The sequence below is a fragment of the Artemia franciscana genome, chromosome 4 (genome assembly GCF_032884065.1).
Source record: "Artemia franciscana chromosome 4, ASM3288406v1, whole genome shotgun sequence".
NCBI classification, from domain to species: Eukaryota; Metazoa; Arthropoda; class Branchiopoda; order Anostraca; family Artemiidae; genus Artemia; species Artemia franciscana.
This window is the reverse complement of record NC_088866.1, coordinates 5,572,942-5,590,156: the sequence shown is the minus strand read 5'-3', so window position 1 is coordinate 5,590,156 and position 17,215 is coordinate 5,572,942. Positions and strand designations below refer to the sequence as shown.

At 35.8% G+C, this 17,215-nt stretch overlaps 1 protein-coding gene across 2 annotated transcripts in view; it reads left to right on the top strand.

Moving 5' to 3' along the window:
* LOC136025900 (F-actin-monooxygenase mical1-like) overlaps nt 1-17,215 on the top strand; it is a 93,356-nt gene that overhangs the window by 22,873 nt on the left and 53,268 nt on the right. For both annotated transcript variants that reach the window (XM_065701959.1, XM_065701960.1), the window contains exon 3: nt 8,813-8,997. In XM_065701959.1, coding sequence (XP_065558031.1) covers nt 8,813-8,997 — 185 coding nt within the window. The remainder of the gene's footprint in view (nt 1-8,812; nt 8,998-17,215) is intronic.

Below are 17,215 nucleotides of genomic sequence, written 5' to 3'. Positions count from 1 at the left end.
TTTGAATTAAAATGACAGATAGTCTAATTGAGTGAGAAGCAAACCTGGCATTATCCCCCCCCCCCTTATTAGGATTGTATAAAATGTTGTTAGTTCATTTGTTAATAGATATGGAAACGATAAAACTGAAAACGATAAGTATTTCGAGTTGTATGTTTTTTTCTATTTTCATAACATCAGCAACAGAACAAAAACATAGTATCACTTTACTGGTACTATTAGGAATATTTGTAGTGTTTTTTTTTTTTTTTTTTTTTTTTGCTTTTTTTTGCTTTACCTCAATACTTGGACAAGAATAATTTCTAAATCTCACCTGGGCTTAAAGTGAAAAAATACTATTGTGGATCGGAGACATAAATTTTTTGGATACCCCCCCCCCCTTAGCAGAACTAGATTTCCCTATTCCCACCCCTTGCTTCCCCTAAGCAACCTGAAAAATTCAACTATAACCCCCCAAAATTTTAAAGATATTGTAATTGTTGTATTCCATTAAACTGGATGCACAAGGTGTTATGTGCTTTAACTTTACCGTTCTCCTCCAAATATTAGTTCCACGCCCCTCCCTCTCCTCCTTTGGGGTAAAAAGTTTGGCCTAGCCGTTCCCAAAATGTTAGAAATATCCCATTTGGTAATATATAGTGTCTTTTGAATGGCATTGATAATGAACTGCGCATGTCCTCGTAATTTGGTAATATATAGTGTCTTTTGAATAGTATTGATATTGAACTGCGCATGTCCTAAGTCCCATAGGAGGTTATTGCGCTAAAAGTTTAGGTGGATCAGAGACAAAATTGATTAGCCCCTTACCTTTTCCTCGACTAAAAATATAAAGTCTCCTTATCTCACTCTCCTCCTTTCTTTCCCTAGCAATACCTAAAAGTTTTCATTTCATTCCCCATGTCGTTTATTAGATAGGTGCAGATATGCTTGTTTGATAACCTAAAAGTTTAACTCCATACTCTGGAGTGTTCTAGGGACTTCGCAGGTAAGTATTATGATAACCTAGAGCGCATAGTTTCTTTTGATTTAGCTGTATCCTCTCCCCAATGATATAGCTCAGCGTCCACTTGCCAGTTCCTCTTCTAGGCCTACCCTAAGAGTCAATTTGATACCCAAAGCCTTTCCCCAAATGTTGTATGTACAAAATTTTGACAACCTGGAAGGTTGTCTATTTAACAGTGCAGAGATTTGAAGCCCCATGAGAGCATATAATGTAAAAAGGTCTTGATGAATTAGAGACATAAATTAGATGACCCCTCCTCCCAGCGTATAAATTTGAAAATTCTATCATCCGTTTTTCTCTTCCTTCCCCCAACATTAGCTTTCGGTGTTAACTTCAAATCCTAAACCGTTCTCAAGATATTATATATATCTATCTATATAAAAATAAGTTGTCTGTCTGTGGATGTGTGGATGGATGTGTCAGGTGACGTCACCTGAAAAAACTGGATCAGGTGACGTCAAAACTGAAAAAACTAAAAAAAGGCAAAAACTACAAAAAAAACTAAAAACTAATAAAAAAAATAAAAAAGCTAAAAAACTAAAAAAACTAAAAAAAGGCAAAAACTACAAAAAAAACTAAAAACTAATAAAAAAGCTAAAAAACTAAAAAAACTAAAAAAAGGCAAAAACTACAAAAAAACTAAAAACTAATAAAAAAAACAAAAAAGCTAAAAAACTAAAAAAACTAAAAAAACTAAAAAAAGGTAAAAAACTAAAAAAACTAAAAACTAAAAAAAACTAAAAAAAAAGGAAAAAACTGAAAAATAAGCTAAAATAAAGGTAAAAACCAATAAAAAACTAAAAAAAAAACTGAAAAAACTAAAAAAAGGCAAAAACTACAAAAAAAACTAAAAACTAATAAAAAAAGTAAAAAAGCTAAAAAACTAAAAAAACTAAAAAAACTAAAAAAAGGTAAAAAACTAAAAACAATAAAAAATAAAAAAAACTAAAAAAAAGGAAAAAACTGAAAAATAAGCTAAAATAAATGACGACACTCAAAGAGAAAGCGACCAGGACAAAAGGAATGTTCGATTAGCAATCAACAAAGCACCGGGACACAGGGAGTATAAATGACGACCAGGACATAAGTAAAAAAAAAAATTAACAAAACTAAAAAGAAGGTAAAAACTACAAAAAAACTAAAAAGAAAAAAAAAACTAAAAACTAATAAAAAAACTAAAAAATCTAAAAATCTAAATAAACTAAAAAAGAAAAAAAAGGAAAAAAATAAAGGAGAAAAACAAAACTAAAAAACGAATGTATATACAGACCGGTACACCGGGATACAAATGACGACCGGGACACAGGGAATATAAATGACGACCGGGACACAGGGACACAACTACAACGGGGACACCGGGGGAAACAGGGGGATATAAATGACAACCGGGACAAAAAAACTAAAAAGAAAAACAAAACTAAAAAACGAATGTATATACAGACCGGGACACCGGGATACAAATGACGACCGGGACACAGGGAATATAAATGACGACCGGGACACAGGGACACAACTACAACGGGGACACCGGGGGAAACAGGGGGATGTAAATGACGACCGGGACACCGGGACAGGGAATGGTCGATTAGCAATCACCATCAACAAAGCTCAAGGGCAATCATTAGAATCATGAGGTATAGATCTGAATACAGATTGTTTTCCCATGGACCATTATATGTTGCATGTTCAAGAGTCGGTAAACCTGACAATCTATTTATATGCAAAGACAATGGGACAGCAAAGAATGTTGTATATTCGCAAGTTTTACGTAGTTAAAACCATATATATATATATATATATATATATATATATATATATATATATATATATATATATATCTATCTATATTCACAGGTGGGACATAGGGACACAACTACAATGACGCGTAACTATTATGGCGCGTAACGACTTACGCGCGCGGGGGGGCTTGGGGGGGGCGCGAAGCGCCCCCACCAACTAGGTGTTGGGGTGGCGCGAAGCGCCACCCCAACAGCTAGTATATATATATATATATATATATATATATATATATATATATATATATATATATATATATATATATATATATATATGTAATTTCAATTATTTAGAAACGCGCATGCTGTTTCATGTACCTCTTTCCCCTCCCCTAAGTCGAAACTTGATATCCACTTAATCCCAACCTGTGAACCCCTGAACATTTCAACTTTATCCCTAACCGCTGATTAACACTCTCCTAAACATTTCCTGGAAGTATTAGTTGAACACCCTCAGCCCTTCCTGAGATATTACGGAAACATCATTTTGAAAACATATAATCACACAGTGACTTTTGGTTTATTTCACCCTCCCCCACTCAACGCTCCTGAAAGTTCAACTTAATACACGTTGGCGTTCCTAATATATTATGAATATAGTCATTTTGAAAACCTGGATTCAGATAGTACTTCTTCATTTAGTTCAACGCTCCCTTAACATTTCGTGAAAGTTTCAACTTAATATCCTAACAGTTCCCGTGGTATTTTTGCTACGCCATTGTGAAAACCTGGATACTGATCCCTTCATCACCTCCCATTTTTTACCTTCAGATATAATATTCATAAAACTGTGCATCAAGAATGGTATTTATCCCTGAAAAAAAATGTACCCGTTGAATATTTATTATGCGCATGTGGGTTTGAACATAAATTTTTTTTATATTGTCTGTATTTTTCACATTTTTAAAGATGAATTCTGCGAGCACAAGCTGTTGTATAGGGATGTTCCCCATGAACGCTATAAGGGGGGTGATACTCCCGAGAAACGAGAATACATTGAACATTGTATATAAATTGAAAATGAGAAATATAACCATGTCAACTGACTGAAAACAGAGCTTCTGGTAGCACTTGCCAAGCCCCCTCCTTCCTCAGGAAAATTTCCTCGCGATACTCATGATATCCCGCTCCCACTTACCTACCGCATTGCCGGCAGAGATTGAAACGTAATCTTTTATGCTACATACAAAAAGCTTTTCGCATTACAAGGGGCGCTATCAACCCCCAGCACCAGTAGTAAAGGCGCAGACTGAACATACTTCCCGGGAATCAAAATGGGTTAGATATCAATTTCTAGGGAGATTAGATATCAAATTCTAACGAGATACCAATTTAATAAATGTCTCTATTTACTATTTATCATGTATGGTCACCACGTGACTTTTAAGGGACGAATACGCCGTCGTACGGCATTTCTTCCCCTGCAACTGGGAAGCTCAATATTTAGTTTCTTGAAACTTTTGAATCGATTGGATATCTCAGATGTTTCTATTAATAGCGATGAAAATCTTATTTGGATGCCATAAACTGGCAGAACACGCATCTTTACCGTGGCACAATCTTTTAGAGCACATGAATGGTGCACTAGAAATGTTAATTTTTGCTCGAACCAGTCCTCTTCCGACCGTCTCGGACCTTTGGCTCAATACGATTACTCCTGAAAAAAATAGACACACGTCTGTGGTTTTTGTTATGGGAAAATAAAAGCGAAATTCCACATTTTTGAGATAGAAGCTTGAAATCTGTGCGGTAGAATTCTCTGATATAATTAATTTCATGGAGCGATTTTCACCAAGATCACTTGCTTTTTCAGGGATGTTTCCCATCCTTTTTGAAAATCTTGCAGATTTACCCAGGCTTTTAGATTTTGATGGGTAACTTTAAACTTGATAAATTTTATATATTTGGAATCATCGTAAAATGACAATTCTTTTGGCGGTATTACTTGCTATAAAAATTCATTTTTAACATTAATAATTTTGTTATCAAAATTATTTAACATGGTCAAAGAGGTGAGACCGAGTACCATATGGTATTATCCATATCTGATCAAACTACGTTCACTAAAATTATCAGATTCAAAGATCTTAATATGGACCATAGATCAAGAGGCATCATTGAGATGGGGGGGGGGGGTGGAAGGTACCCCGCTCACCTATAACATTTTTGTCGATTCGGCAGTGAAAAAGATTATATTACATACTGGATATCTACAAGTGTCTAAATGATACCCGATAATTACAACAGTTAGCAAGCTAAAAACACAAGAAGATTCCCGGTGTTGACTTACTATTAAATAAAAAAAACAAGCTTTTTGAAATGAAAGTAAGGAGCGACATTAAAACTTAAAACGAACAGAAATTACTCCTTATATGAAAGGGGCTTTTCCTCCTCGACACCCCGCTCTTTACGCTAAAGTTTTTTATTGTTTTAAAAAGTAGAGTTGCGAGAAAGAGTCAAACTTGCGCAAGGAGCGGGGTGTCGAGGAGGAAAAGCCCCTTTCATATAAGGAGTAATTTCTGTTCGTTTTAAGTTTTAATGTCGCTCCTTACTTTCATTTCAAAAAACTTGTTTTTTTTTATTTAATTTCTGAAAGTTTTTGAATTAATGCATGTCTGATTTTGGCTCTCCGTACATAAATTATTAAAATGAAATTTGCTATTAATTCTTTTTTTGGCTAAATGGCTTTCTCTTAGTTTTGATCAGACGATTTTGAGAAATAAGGGGTGGGGAAGGAGGCCTAGTTGCCCTCCAATTTTTTCGGTTACTTATAAAGGCAACTAGAACTTTTAATTTTTAACGAACGTTTTTATTAGTAAAAAATATACGTAACTTAAGAATTAACTTACGTAACAAACTTTTATATTCTTATATTTTTGATTATATATATGAGGGAGTTTGTCTCCTCGTTAATATCTCGCTCTTCACACTAAATCTTAAATTTTGTCCCAATTCTTTGAGAATGACCCCTGAATCAGAAAGGCCGTAGAATAAATAGTTGAAATAACTAAAAATAATTTAGCATAAAGAGCGAAGTATTTATCTCCTTCTAAATACCTCGCTTTTTATGCTAAAGTATTTTTAAAACACCTCATATGCATAATAATCTCTGTTCGTTTTAAGTTTTAATGCTTCTCCTTACTTTCAATTGAAAAAAACCTTTTCATGTTTATATTTTCATTGTTTTTTTTTTTATAGTAATGCCAGAAAATCCTGCGCCCTTGTCATTGAATTTCTCTTCCCCCATGAAATATTCCTCCAAGGAAAGATCCTCCCATATAGCCCCCTCCCCAGAACCCCACTCCCAAACAAAAGAATCCCCCTGAAAACGTCGGTACACTTCCCAATAACCATTACTGTATGTAAACATTGGTCAAAGCTAGTAGCTTGCAGCCCCTCCTCCAGGGACTGTGGGGGGTAAGTCATCCCCAAAGACATAGTTATTATGGTTTTCGACTATGCGGAACAAAATGGCTATCTCAAAGTTTTGATCCTTTGACTTTGGGAAAAAATGAGCGTGGGAGGGGGCCTAGGTTCCCTCCAATTTTTTCGGTCACTTAAAAAGGGCACTAAAACTTTTCATTTCCGTTAGAATGAGCCCTCTTGCAACACTCTAGTACCACTTGGTCGATACGATGACCCCTGGAGAAAAAAAAAAAAAAAAAACAAATAAACACGCACCCGTGATTAGTCATCTGGCAAAAAATACGAAATCACACATTTTTGTAGATTGGACTTTGAAATTTTTTCTGTAGGGCTCTCTGATACGCTGAATGCGATGGTGTGATTTTCGTTACGATCCTATGACTTATAGGGGGTGTTTCCCTCTATTTTCCAAAATAAGGCAAATTTTCTCAGGCTCGTAACTTTTGATGACAAAGACTAAATTTGATAAAACTTATATATTTGATATCAGCATAAAAATCCGATTCTTTTGATATATCTTTTAGCATCGAAATTCCGTTTTTTAGAGTTTCGTTTACTATTGAGCCGGGTCACTCCTTACTACAGTTCGTTACCACGAACTGTTTGGTTTAGTCGCCACTAAGTGTCGTTAGCAAATTATTGGATGAAAACTGGCTGAGGAAAGGGCTAGTCTAGTATATTTTAGGTAGCAACTTTTGCGATGGAAACTGGATGAGGAAAGGGCTAGTCTAGTATCTTTGAGGTAACAACTTATTGTATGGAAACTGGCTGAGGAACTTGCTAGTCCAGTATCTTTGAGGTAGCAACTGATTGTATGGAAACTGGCTGAGGAAAGGGCTGGTCCAGTATCTTTGAGGTAGCAACTTATTGTATGGAAACTGGCTGAGAAAAGGGCTAGTCCAGTATCTTTGAGATAGCAACTTATTGTATGGAAACTGGCTGAGGAAAGGGCTAGTCCAGTATCTTTGAGGTAGCAACTTTTGCGATGGAAACTGGCGGAGGAAAGGGCTAGTCTAGTATCTTTGAGGTAGCAAATTATTGGACGGAAATTGGCTGAGAAAAGGGCTAGTCCAGTATCTGCCACATATAGAAAATGGAAAAACTATTCCATGAATTACGTATCAAAAACTGTAAATGCTTTTCTTAAGCGTGTTGAAAATATTTCTTCTACTGTTTTGGGTTTTCTTCCGTTACTAGTCGAAACCAAAATAATTCACCCTAAAGCGACTTGGATTTAACTAAAAAAAAAACGCAAGGTGTTTCAACTGAAAGTAATGTCGGTAGCAACTTATTGGATGGAAACTGGCTGAGGAAAGGGCTAATCCAGTATCTTTGCGGTAGCAACTTATTGGACAGAAATTGACCGAGGAAAGGGCTAGTCCAGTATCAAGGATCGGTTTCAATGTTTATTTTAAGTACACGAGGACAAGGTATCTACAGAAAATAAAAATTATATATTTGTACACCAGTTGATTATAATAAGTGCAGGGAACTAATCTCAAAACTCAATATGAATGTTATATTTTTAATACTTTTAAATGCAATACTTTTTTGTGCTTTATCGAATTTTTCCTTAGTTGCTATCATAGATAAAAAAAAAAATATCTTTAAATGTTTTCCTGCTCATCTGCAGCTCTTTCTGATACTGAAACATTCGAGTTGTTTGTTTCTGGATCCGGATGTCAGAAGATGCGTGGGTAGAACCCGTGAAAGAGAGAACCGTGCCATGGCATCAATGGTGTCGTGGAACGGTGGCATCAAAAACCGTGGCAAATTGAACGAGCATTTTATTAATTTTAATCAGTCATTTTATTAATACTAAAACACTATTACAACCGTGAAAAAGTTATTTGGCCCATTTGCAAGGGTGATTCCAGATTCTGAAGGCAAATCATTGGAGAGCTCGAAATCATTGTACGTTATTGAACTCTGTGGTGTCCTTTTTTGCTTCTTACGGTAAAACTTTACTGATAAAATGGAAAAAGTTAGTAAAAGTAACTAAAACGTTTATAAAATCTGAAACTCCCACCCTGGAACATTTTGCTAATGATGCCCCGCATAGAGCTGACATGTTACCAACAAAGTATCTATAATGGTAATGATTTCCCCACCTTTCTTTGTCCCTAATGGTGTCATGTGGGGGGGGGGGGAGGGGATGGGAGGGCTTGTACCCCCTAAATTGTTCCCCCATCTGCATTTTGAAGCATACCGTTTTTTCTTCGTAGTTTTTAAATTTTCTTTTTTGGTATTTTCATTTAAAACTATAAAAAATACCCCCTGGATTTTCAAAAAATAAATTTTACCACGTACCCTAATGTTTATGAATTGGCCCCACTGTTGGTCTCCATTAAGAATTACTCTTATTTGAAATTTTTATTAAGAAAGATATTAAAAACTACACCTTCCCTGCCACTTTCAAGGGGAAAGCAATCAAATTGAGGATTCAGTGATTTTTCTGCTCATTTAGTGCCCTTTGTTTCAAGATTTTAGTGATTTTATTGGAGTTACCTGGGGGCAACCCCATCTTTACTTAAATTCTATTGACCTCGTTGATAACATACATTTACTGATTACAATTTCATTTTAGTGATTTTGATAGTCTTTCGAAGGACAATGTGTACAAAAACAATGCACTAGCTTTCCAAGTGGCTGAACAGGAACTTGGAATTCCAGCCCTTTTAGACCCTGAAGACATGGTTAGATACCCAGTTCCAGACAGACTGTCTGTGTCTACATATTTGGCTCAGTTCTATCATGTTTTCGGAGGAAAATGTAAGATTTTTGAAGATTTTCCTAGATATCTGTAACGGGCCTCAGAACAATTAAATATAAAACATTTTTCTTAGAAAAGACTTGTTTTCAAAATAGACTAGCAAGTCGAAAATAATCTTGTTTCCAAGATTCTATTAATATAAGTGAAAATCTGAGGCGTGAAACATAGGTTGTGTTGGTACTGCTTCGCTACCAACCCTCGGAAATGGCGCAAGCACCAAAAGTTAATGAGTTGAGGAAAGCATGGATTTTCTAATGTATTTAAGGTTCCATACTCCCCAAGTTCCAGCCTAAAACTATAGAAATGTTGCAATAACTACTCCATACATATTTTCTAGTTGTTTTTATTTCAACATTTAATGAATATGAAGAAGAAAGTATGTTTTATTAAGAGAAACTAACACATTAACTATAAACCCGAAGCCTATTAACGTGTATGGGTAGACATCGCCCTTTACAAAACCCTACACACATATACACGAATGGAACCCACAATACACCCTGGAACCTTAGATGCATATTTCAGCTACCTAAGCTTGGATAAAAAGAAGTTTTCAGTCATTGGGCTTTGAATTTACTATTGCAATTCGAACAGGAAAAAAAACGGGACTTATGGGGATTTTTCAGAAGCCACCAATCGATACTGTAGTATGAATGAACGTAGTTGATGATAGTTAAGGAAATTATTCTTTTTGGAGGAATGCGCTTTGGTTTTGGACGTTTGATTTGGGATCTAGTTCTGCAGCTGTGAGGGAAGCGGACTTGCCCTTTTCAAATTTACTGACTTGAGAAGATTAAACTTTAGAATTCAATAGCCTAGTGTTTTTGAGGATCAAAGCTTTTTGTCAAAAGAATCTTTTTTTTTTAATCTGATGTAGGCGAGGTACACTAACTTCCGGTCAAAGTTCCCGTGTTTTGTTCTGCGTTCCAGTTGATTATCTACATTTTACTTGAGACCTTGTAAAGATTTGGCCCTGTTATATTTGATGAACATGCTTCGAGCATTGGAAAGGCTGTGATGAAACTGTTACAAACTATAATAAGATAAAACTATAAAATAAAATAAGATTTTTTTTTCTATTTGTAAAGAAAAATATATGTGTACCAATAAAATTTTAACTCCTCCCTTCATATTCGGTAAAAAGTATATATTTTAATGACGCCGAAAAATTGCAAATCTGTGATATTGATTACAACGATAGCTCTTAACCTAGTAAAGAGCAAACCAACGACAATACTAACCAAGAGCCTAAAATTGCGCTGAAAAAAATTATCTGGTGAGAATTAAATTGCCATTTTTAGCTGATTTTAGGAATGTTTGTTTCAGAAATTATTTTTTCATTTAAACAATTTACAGGAATTTTTTAAAGAGCCTAAAACCCCTTGAACATGGCCAGAGAAATGTTATCAGATGTGCCTCTTAAACTTTAAAAGTTCTGTCATTGCCAAAAAAATTGGAGCTTATCCTTTGCTCCTTTCTAAGTGGTGACGTTATAAAGTTGGCCTACGGCAAAAAAAAAATCAACTTTTGAACTAAGATAGATAGAATTTTTTTTCGACGGCAATCGATAGCTCTTGATGAGCTCATCACATCTATTTTTTGGTACAAAAACTCCTTCCTGAGATATACTAGTTTGAAAGTTTCAAGGGGTTGACAACTTCAGTAGTAGGCTACACACTGAAACCAAAAATAAGCCGATACCAATTGTGATACATGGGGGGGGGGACTTTTAAGGAAAGATCGGCTGTTAGCTCATAATAATCTTCGGCAGTGAGGGGTTTGCAAATTTTGCTATTTGGTGTACCTATTATTTGTTTCCAGTATATTTGATGGTAAGACCGAGTTGGTTCCAGTGGTAAGACATGTAGGGGACTTGTAAGTAATAATCGTCTGTTAGGCTACAATCATCGTTAGTGAAGAGGGGTTTGTAACTTGTGCTATTTGGTATACCTATTATTTGTTTCAAGTATATTTGATGGTAAGACCGAGTTGCTTCCAGTTGTAAGACATGTAGGGGACTTGTAAGTAATAATCGTCTGTTAGGCTACAATCATCGTTAGTGAAGAGGGGTTTGTAACTTGTGCTAGTTGGTACCCATAGTCACTGTAACCTAGAATTAAGTGTTTATCGTACAAACGATAACGTAAAACAACGAGGCAGTTTCGTAATAATTAATAGAGTGTCATCTATGGTATTTTGATCCTGAAAAGTTACGGAAAGCTTTATAATACCAACTAGATTATATAAGATATTGTTCCAAGTCTTGATCCGTCACGATGTCTACGATTGAAAAGGATAAAGTTCAACTGGCAGCAAGGTCAATTTAGTCCCTTCTTTCGATATTCTTTTGTTATTGTTGTTTTTTCAACGCTGAGGAATAGCCTTTGATCTTGTGATTACTGATCGCGTTCTTCTTTGAATATAACATTTTAAAAGCTTCGATAGGCTGACAACTTCAGCGTTTAACCGATAGCAAAGAAACAAAATCAAAGTGTTGCTCTCGCAACACTTTATTCGTCGAAACCGGACAAAGGTTGCCGCAACACTTCACGTTGCTCAGGCAAAGTAGGTCTGGTTCAGTTCTTAGTTCAGGATCACTAAAGCTATTATGTAAACTACAAAATATTCATGTTGTCTGAGTAATGCCTTTTGTAATTAAAAACAAAATATATTATAATAAAGAACGAATGCTATCTCATAGAAACTGAAGTATTAATTAATATTAGTAGTCCTAGCTTTGGCTTTAGGGTATGGTGAAATATTTGCCTTACGTAGCTGCTTGATTCTATGAATTTGGTGTCTTAATATTTAAACTAACAACACTCCGTCAGTCGGAAGTTTGGGTTTAGATGGAATTGAATGTTTTTCTTTCATTTTCAATTTTTCAATAGCTGACAGTTGCCGTTAAGTATTCTTTTTACAAAATTTAAACTAAATTTATTTCGATGGAAGCAATATGAGTTTTTCCAAGGAAAGGACTGAAAATATTTTAACTGTTAAAAAATATATATATATTGTTCTTTTCAATCAAAAAAGAAAAAATAAAACATTCTACTGCCTCTAGCCACGCCCATATACAGGGTTTTCTTCAAGGAAAATTATATGGAAATATAAGCGGTTATAGGTCTAATAATATAAATCTCAAGATTTGAGGAGCTGAGCATTGGCCTAAAGGTGCACCCCTGGATACGCGCCTGTTTCTAGCACCGCCTCCTTTTTCGCCCTGAATTTTGTCATAATTAAAGTCAAAGTTAGAAACTTTTTGCGCAAAAGTCTATCAAACTTTGACAGTGCTAAGAACATGAATAGCATTATTTTACTAGTGGTACTACTACCAAGGCCGTGTCCAGGGGGTTAGGGGGTTTTAACCCCCTTCCCCTTCCCTGCGAGGTTATTCCAATTCTTAAAAACGTAACAAAATGAATATAAACAGATTTTTGATGCGTTTTTTAAAGTTTTTTTGTAATTCCCTCAGGAAAAAATACTTCTGTAAAACACCCACCCCAAAAAATCCAAGATACGGCCCTGACTATTACTACTACTACTATTTACTCGCTGATGCATCAAGCCACCTTAGGCCAACACAGCTTCGTATGCTCCCCCTTCATCCCAATCTATTCCATTATAAGGGCGGTACTTTTCCTTTAAATCCTCTCTTACGATCTCTTAACATCCCACTCGGGGACGACCTGGTTTTTTTGTTTGTCCCAAGATGGATGGCCGATAAGAACGTTCTTAGTCAGTCTGTCATCCCTTATCAGCTAAACGTGCCTTAGCCACTCAAACAAAAAATTAATAGTATACGGTCAGGCAAACGGGTACTCAAACAAAAAATTAATAGTATCAGTGTTTTATAATTTATTAATTGATACTCCGATATTAATATAGTATTTCTCGTGAAAATCTTAGTGGTACTTTATTGAACTACCCGGAAAACCAAAACCTGTGCCTATTACTGAGGACGTTTGTAACATTTCAAAATTTAAAGCTTAACCAGTTTTTGTTGTAGAATTGAATATGTTTCCTCTTTCCTTATTTTGCGAATAATTCATTAATTACATTTTATTAATGGATGGCTACATCTCGCTCTGGTCTGTTTTTTCAGATAATTTCACCTCTAAGCAATATTGTTGTCAAGTTTTCCTGTTCGTGAGTAATCGGGATCAGTGACACTTGATAACTTTAAGATAGTCATAAAAATTGATTTGACAAATGATCCAAGGTAAATTTTATGGTTTTGAGGGTGTGTTCACACTGATGGGTTTTTCGTCGGGCGTACGCTTATCTTTAGAATGAGTCTTATCAATCATTCAAAGTGGATTCGGTCTTCTGTAGTGTTTTAAGCTTTAACTTTACGTAATGACCAAATAAGGCGGAAAATTTTAGAAAACAGGTAAACCGGTTTTCTGAAATTAATGTGCTTAACCAACTCCAACTTCAAACCTGTATTGTAAAACCGATATAGGCTACTACTATTAGTATTAATGCTAATGCAAACAACTGATTGCATCTCTAAGCCACATGCGCCCAACACAGCTGCGCACTCTCCTCCACCGATCAGAGCTCTGATCTAACTCAATTTTAATTAACAATGGCCGCCCTGGCCGAGTGGGTTGGGGCCGCCCTGGCCGAGTGGGTTGGTGCGCTGGATTCGATATCCCTTGTCTGAGAGGACGCGGGTTCGAATCCCAGTGTACCCAATTCTTCAGTTTGGGACGGGGGTCAGTGGCGTGACTCTGTAAGCTTAGCCAGAGTCGACCCAGCTCTAAATGGGTACCTGGAGAAATCTGGGGAAGGTAAACAGGAAGGGTGTGCCAAAGCACAGGTTGGCTGGCCCCCAGCCCCCATTGCACTTCCTGGCTGAAGGGCCAAGAAACGGAGATCAGCACCGCCGGTACGGACTGTAAAGTCTAATACCGTATCCTTTACCTTACCTTTTTTTTTTAATTAACAATTATTGGTAATCAATGAAGAGTGTGTTTCCGGCCATTCATTCATCAGTTTTGTGTTAAGGCTGTGATTAAGTGAACTTGAAAACATCGAGGTTCAAAATTGAAGTTAGGGTGGCCTTCTGTCTCTCAATTCTCTAGAGGCCATCGATTGTCAAAAACCCTTCAAATAGCACTTATTCATTGGCGGAAATAGCAGGTTAATTATACCAGCTTGTCAATCTGGTCCCCAGGGCGATATGAAACGATTCTTTCTGGCAAAAACTTGTAAAAATTTCAGGTAGATGAAAGTATTCTGTGGGACTGTTCGAAAACATGAAAATACATCGAAAAATGGTTGCAATCATCTTACAGGTTATTGTCTTCTGCTAATGATAGTATCGAATTTGTTCTAAAAGCAATATCCTTCATAGAGTACACTTGTGAAAAAGAGCTAGACATTTTCTAAGATTTCTAAGGAAATAGAGCAAAATCCTAGCAAACATTTTGTAGCATCTTCAAGAAGCTACAGCCTGATATTAAAAGCGGTATCTTCCGCCACTGAATGCTTGAGCACTTTTTAAATATAAATTTTCAATTTTAACATGGGATTTTCGAGTTCCATCAGTTCAGTTAATCACGGCCTCAAGTTGTAGGTTCATTTTATCACAAAGTGAATCTGTAATTTGATTCATCGAAAAAAGTTTTTGCGTTGAATATAACGTTTACGAGGTTGGTTTTGCTAAACGATCGTAAAACCCATGATTCAAAGGTAAATGTTCAGAGAGAGAGAGAGGTAGTTTACATCAATAGCATATAGTAATAGCAATCAATAGCAATTGCTGATGTATGTTTATTAATTTCAAACTTATTGGGAAATACAGAATAGTTTTGAACTGCTGTATTTACATTTTGCTGCATTTGAATATAATAGTATTCACACATGCATACAACAGCGGCTACTTATCGGTTATATAATAGACACTATACAATTTCGATGGCGAATGATGCGAGCATGACACAAGAAACTGGTCAAGCAACTTCTTAATAAAACACAATTAGCTTTGGTTTGGTTGCAAAATAAATTGTAGCTATATTTTACTTAAGTATTTAGTTTGTATTTTGGTTTATGCAAACAAATTTGGGCTATATATTTGCACATTAAGGGTGGCGTGGGTAAAACATAGCGTATATTAAATGTAGCAGTGGTTATTTTACGTGTTTAATATATGCTATGCTATACCCCCCTCCCCTAATGTACAAATAAACAGCCCAAATTTGTTTCTAAACTTTTATATATTCATCATATTTTGTTTCATTTCATTAGCATTAATCGAACTTCACTTCCCGAGTATCTATTATATAACTGATAAGTACCCAAAAACGTTTTGATTTTACGTTGGTATAAGGGGATATTCCAGTTATATAAGAGGAGGGAGGGTCTGCTGTTCTTCGTCAATTCCTTTCATGTGTCACTGCTTGTGTTGAAACATTTGTTGCATAGTTTTTCAAACACAGTTGTGAAATCACCAGCAATTGCAATTGTATATTTACTAATTTCATACTTCGTGGGAAATATATTGCAGTTTTGGGATCGTGCTGGTAAGAATGACTATTTAAAAATAAAAGATGTTTCCGGTTGCTGGGGGAACTGTTCTGGTTGCATGTAATTACTTGTGTGACCAAAGTTTTGTCATGCAATTGATTGTGAATGGACAGTGAATGCATTTAATCATAGATCATTCAGACAAAAAAGATTACCAACCCAACAGCATTCCGAGGGCAAATCAGTTTCCGCCGCTTTTTATATATTTTGAAGCGCCACCTGTGTCGCACAGTTGTGCAACACTTGGCACAGTTCTTCCACGCTTAGAATAGTCCCTGTAATGCTTGGAACATTTCCGCCACACTTGGTACATTTCTGTCAGCGCGTGGCATGCGCCCACTGGTGTATGCGATTTTTGAAAGCTGGTGACCCTTCGAACATTTCTGCCATGGAAACAAAACTGTTTGTCACCTAGTATTTTTACTTGTAATTGCTAACTCACCATAGATATAATTGTCGTCGAGAAATTATGGAACCCAAAGTTTATTTGAAAGTTCAAGAGAAACATAATTTTTTCGGGTGATTAAAGACTCCCTATCTATTATATGTTCAATATGACAGATTGGCAAAATAACAGGTTACTTAAAACAGGACTATTTAAAACTGGAGCTGCTATTTACGTGTTATGGTGACCACGCCAAAGAAGTGAAATTAGATTAATCCTAATGAAATATACCAAAATATGATAAAAATATAATTGATTCGTAACACGACTATGGAAGATACAACAGAGAATTATGGAAAGCAGGGCGCCCAGAACGCATTATATTAAATACCTAAACCACCTCTATAAATTAAATATCCAAATAGAATATGCCTGCATTGTTAACGTTTATCTCGCTCAGGCTAAGCTGATTATCTCTGAGTGGACACGTAAAACCGGTTTCATTGCAGATCAAGAACACATTGTGGTCGCTATAACACATAAATATCTAAATGGGAAGGCCGTATCTGAGGGGGGTTACCAGGTTAGACCCCGCGAAAAAATGTCCGACTCGTAAAAACGTAACGAAATTGCACATAGTAATTTTGTTTTCGTCTTATTAAGTATAAAGTTATTTTGTAAACCCTCCTGAAAAAACACCCCCCTGAACAATAATCCTGGATACGCTCTTGATTGTTAGATATGCGAACAATGTAAGAACTTTAAGAACAATCACCAAAATCTTGAAATTCGGAGAAGTGTCTCTGGTCTTAATGGTCCCTCCTCGTGTAAACCTGTGGACCAAAAGTTACGTAAGGTGTTCCCTTCTGACGTAACAGAAGCTGGCCAAAAGTCAGTAGAATGATTTTTAGGTATTATCCTGTAGTATATAATAGGCTATCTATTATCCAATATAATAATTGGCTATATCTGTAAATTTCATTGAGAAAACCCATTCGTAGGAAACCTGTTTATTTTAGTATGGAAGTACGGAATGGTAAAAACCAATAAAGTAAACCCGGCTAGATCAGTTGGTAGAGTAGCTGACTTAATCTCAGGGTCTTATGGTTGGGATCGACAAGATTTTTTTTCGTTGTTTAAAAAGTATTAAATTGTATTGGTATTATAAAATACTTGTATTAGGCTAGTATTATAATAAAGTATAAGAAAATGTTAATGTTATTAACTTGTATGTTATAGCCCCGACCCCTCAAGTTGTTCATCCATTGACGCATTGTAGAACCGTTTTTTTCGTTAGT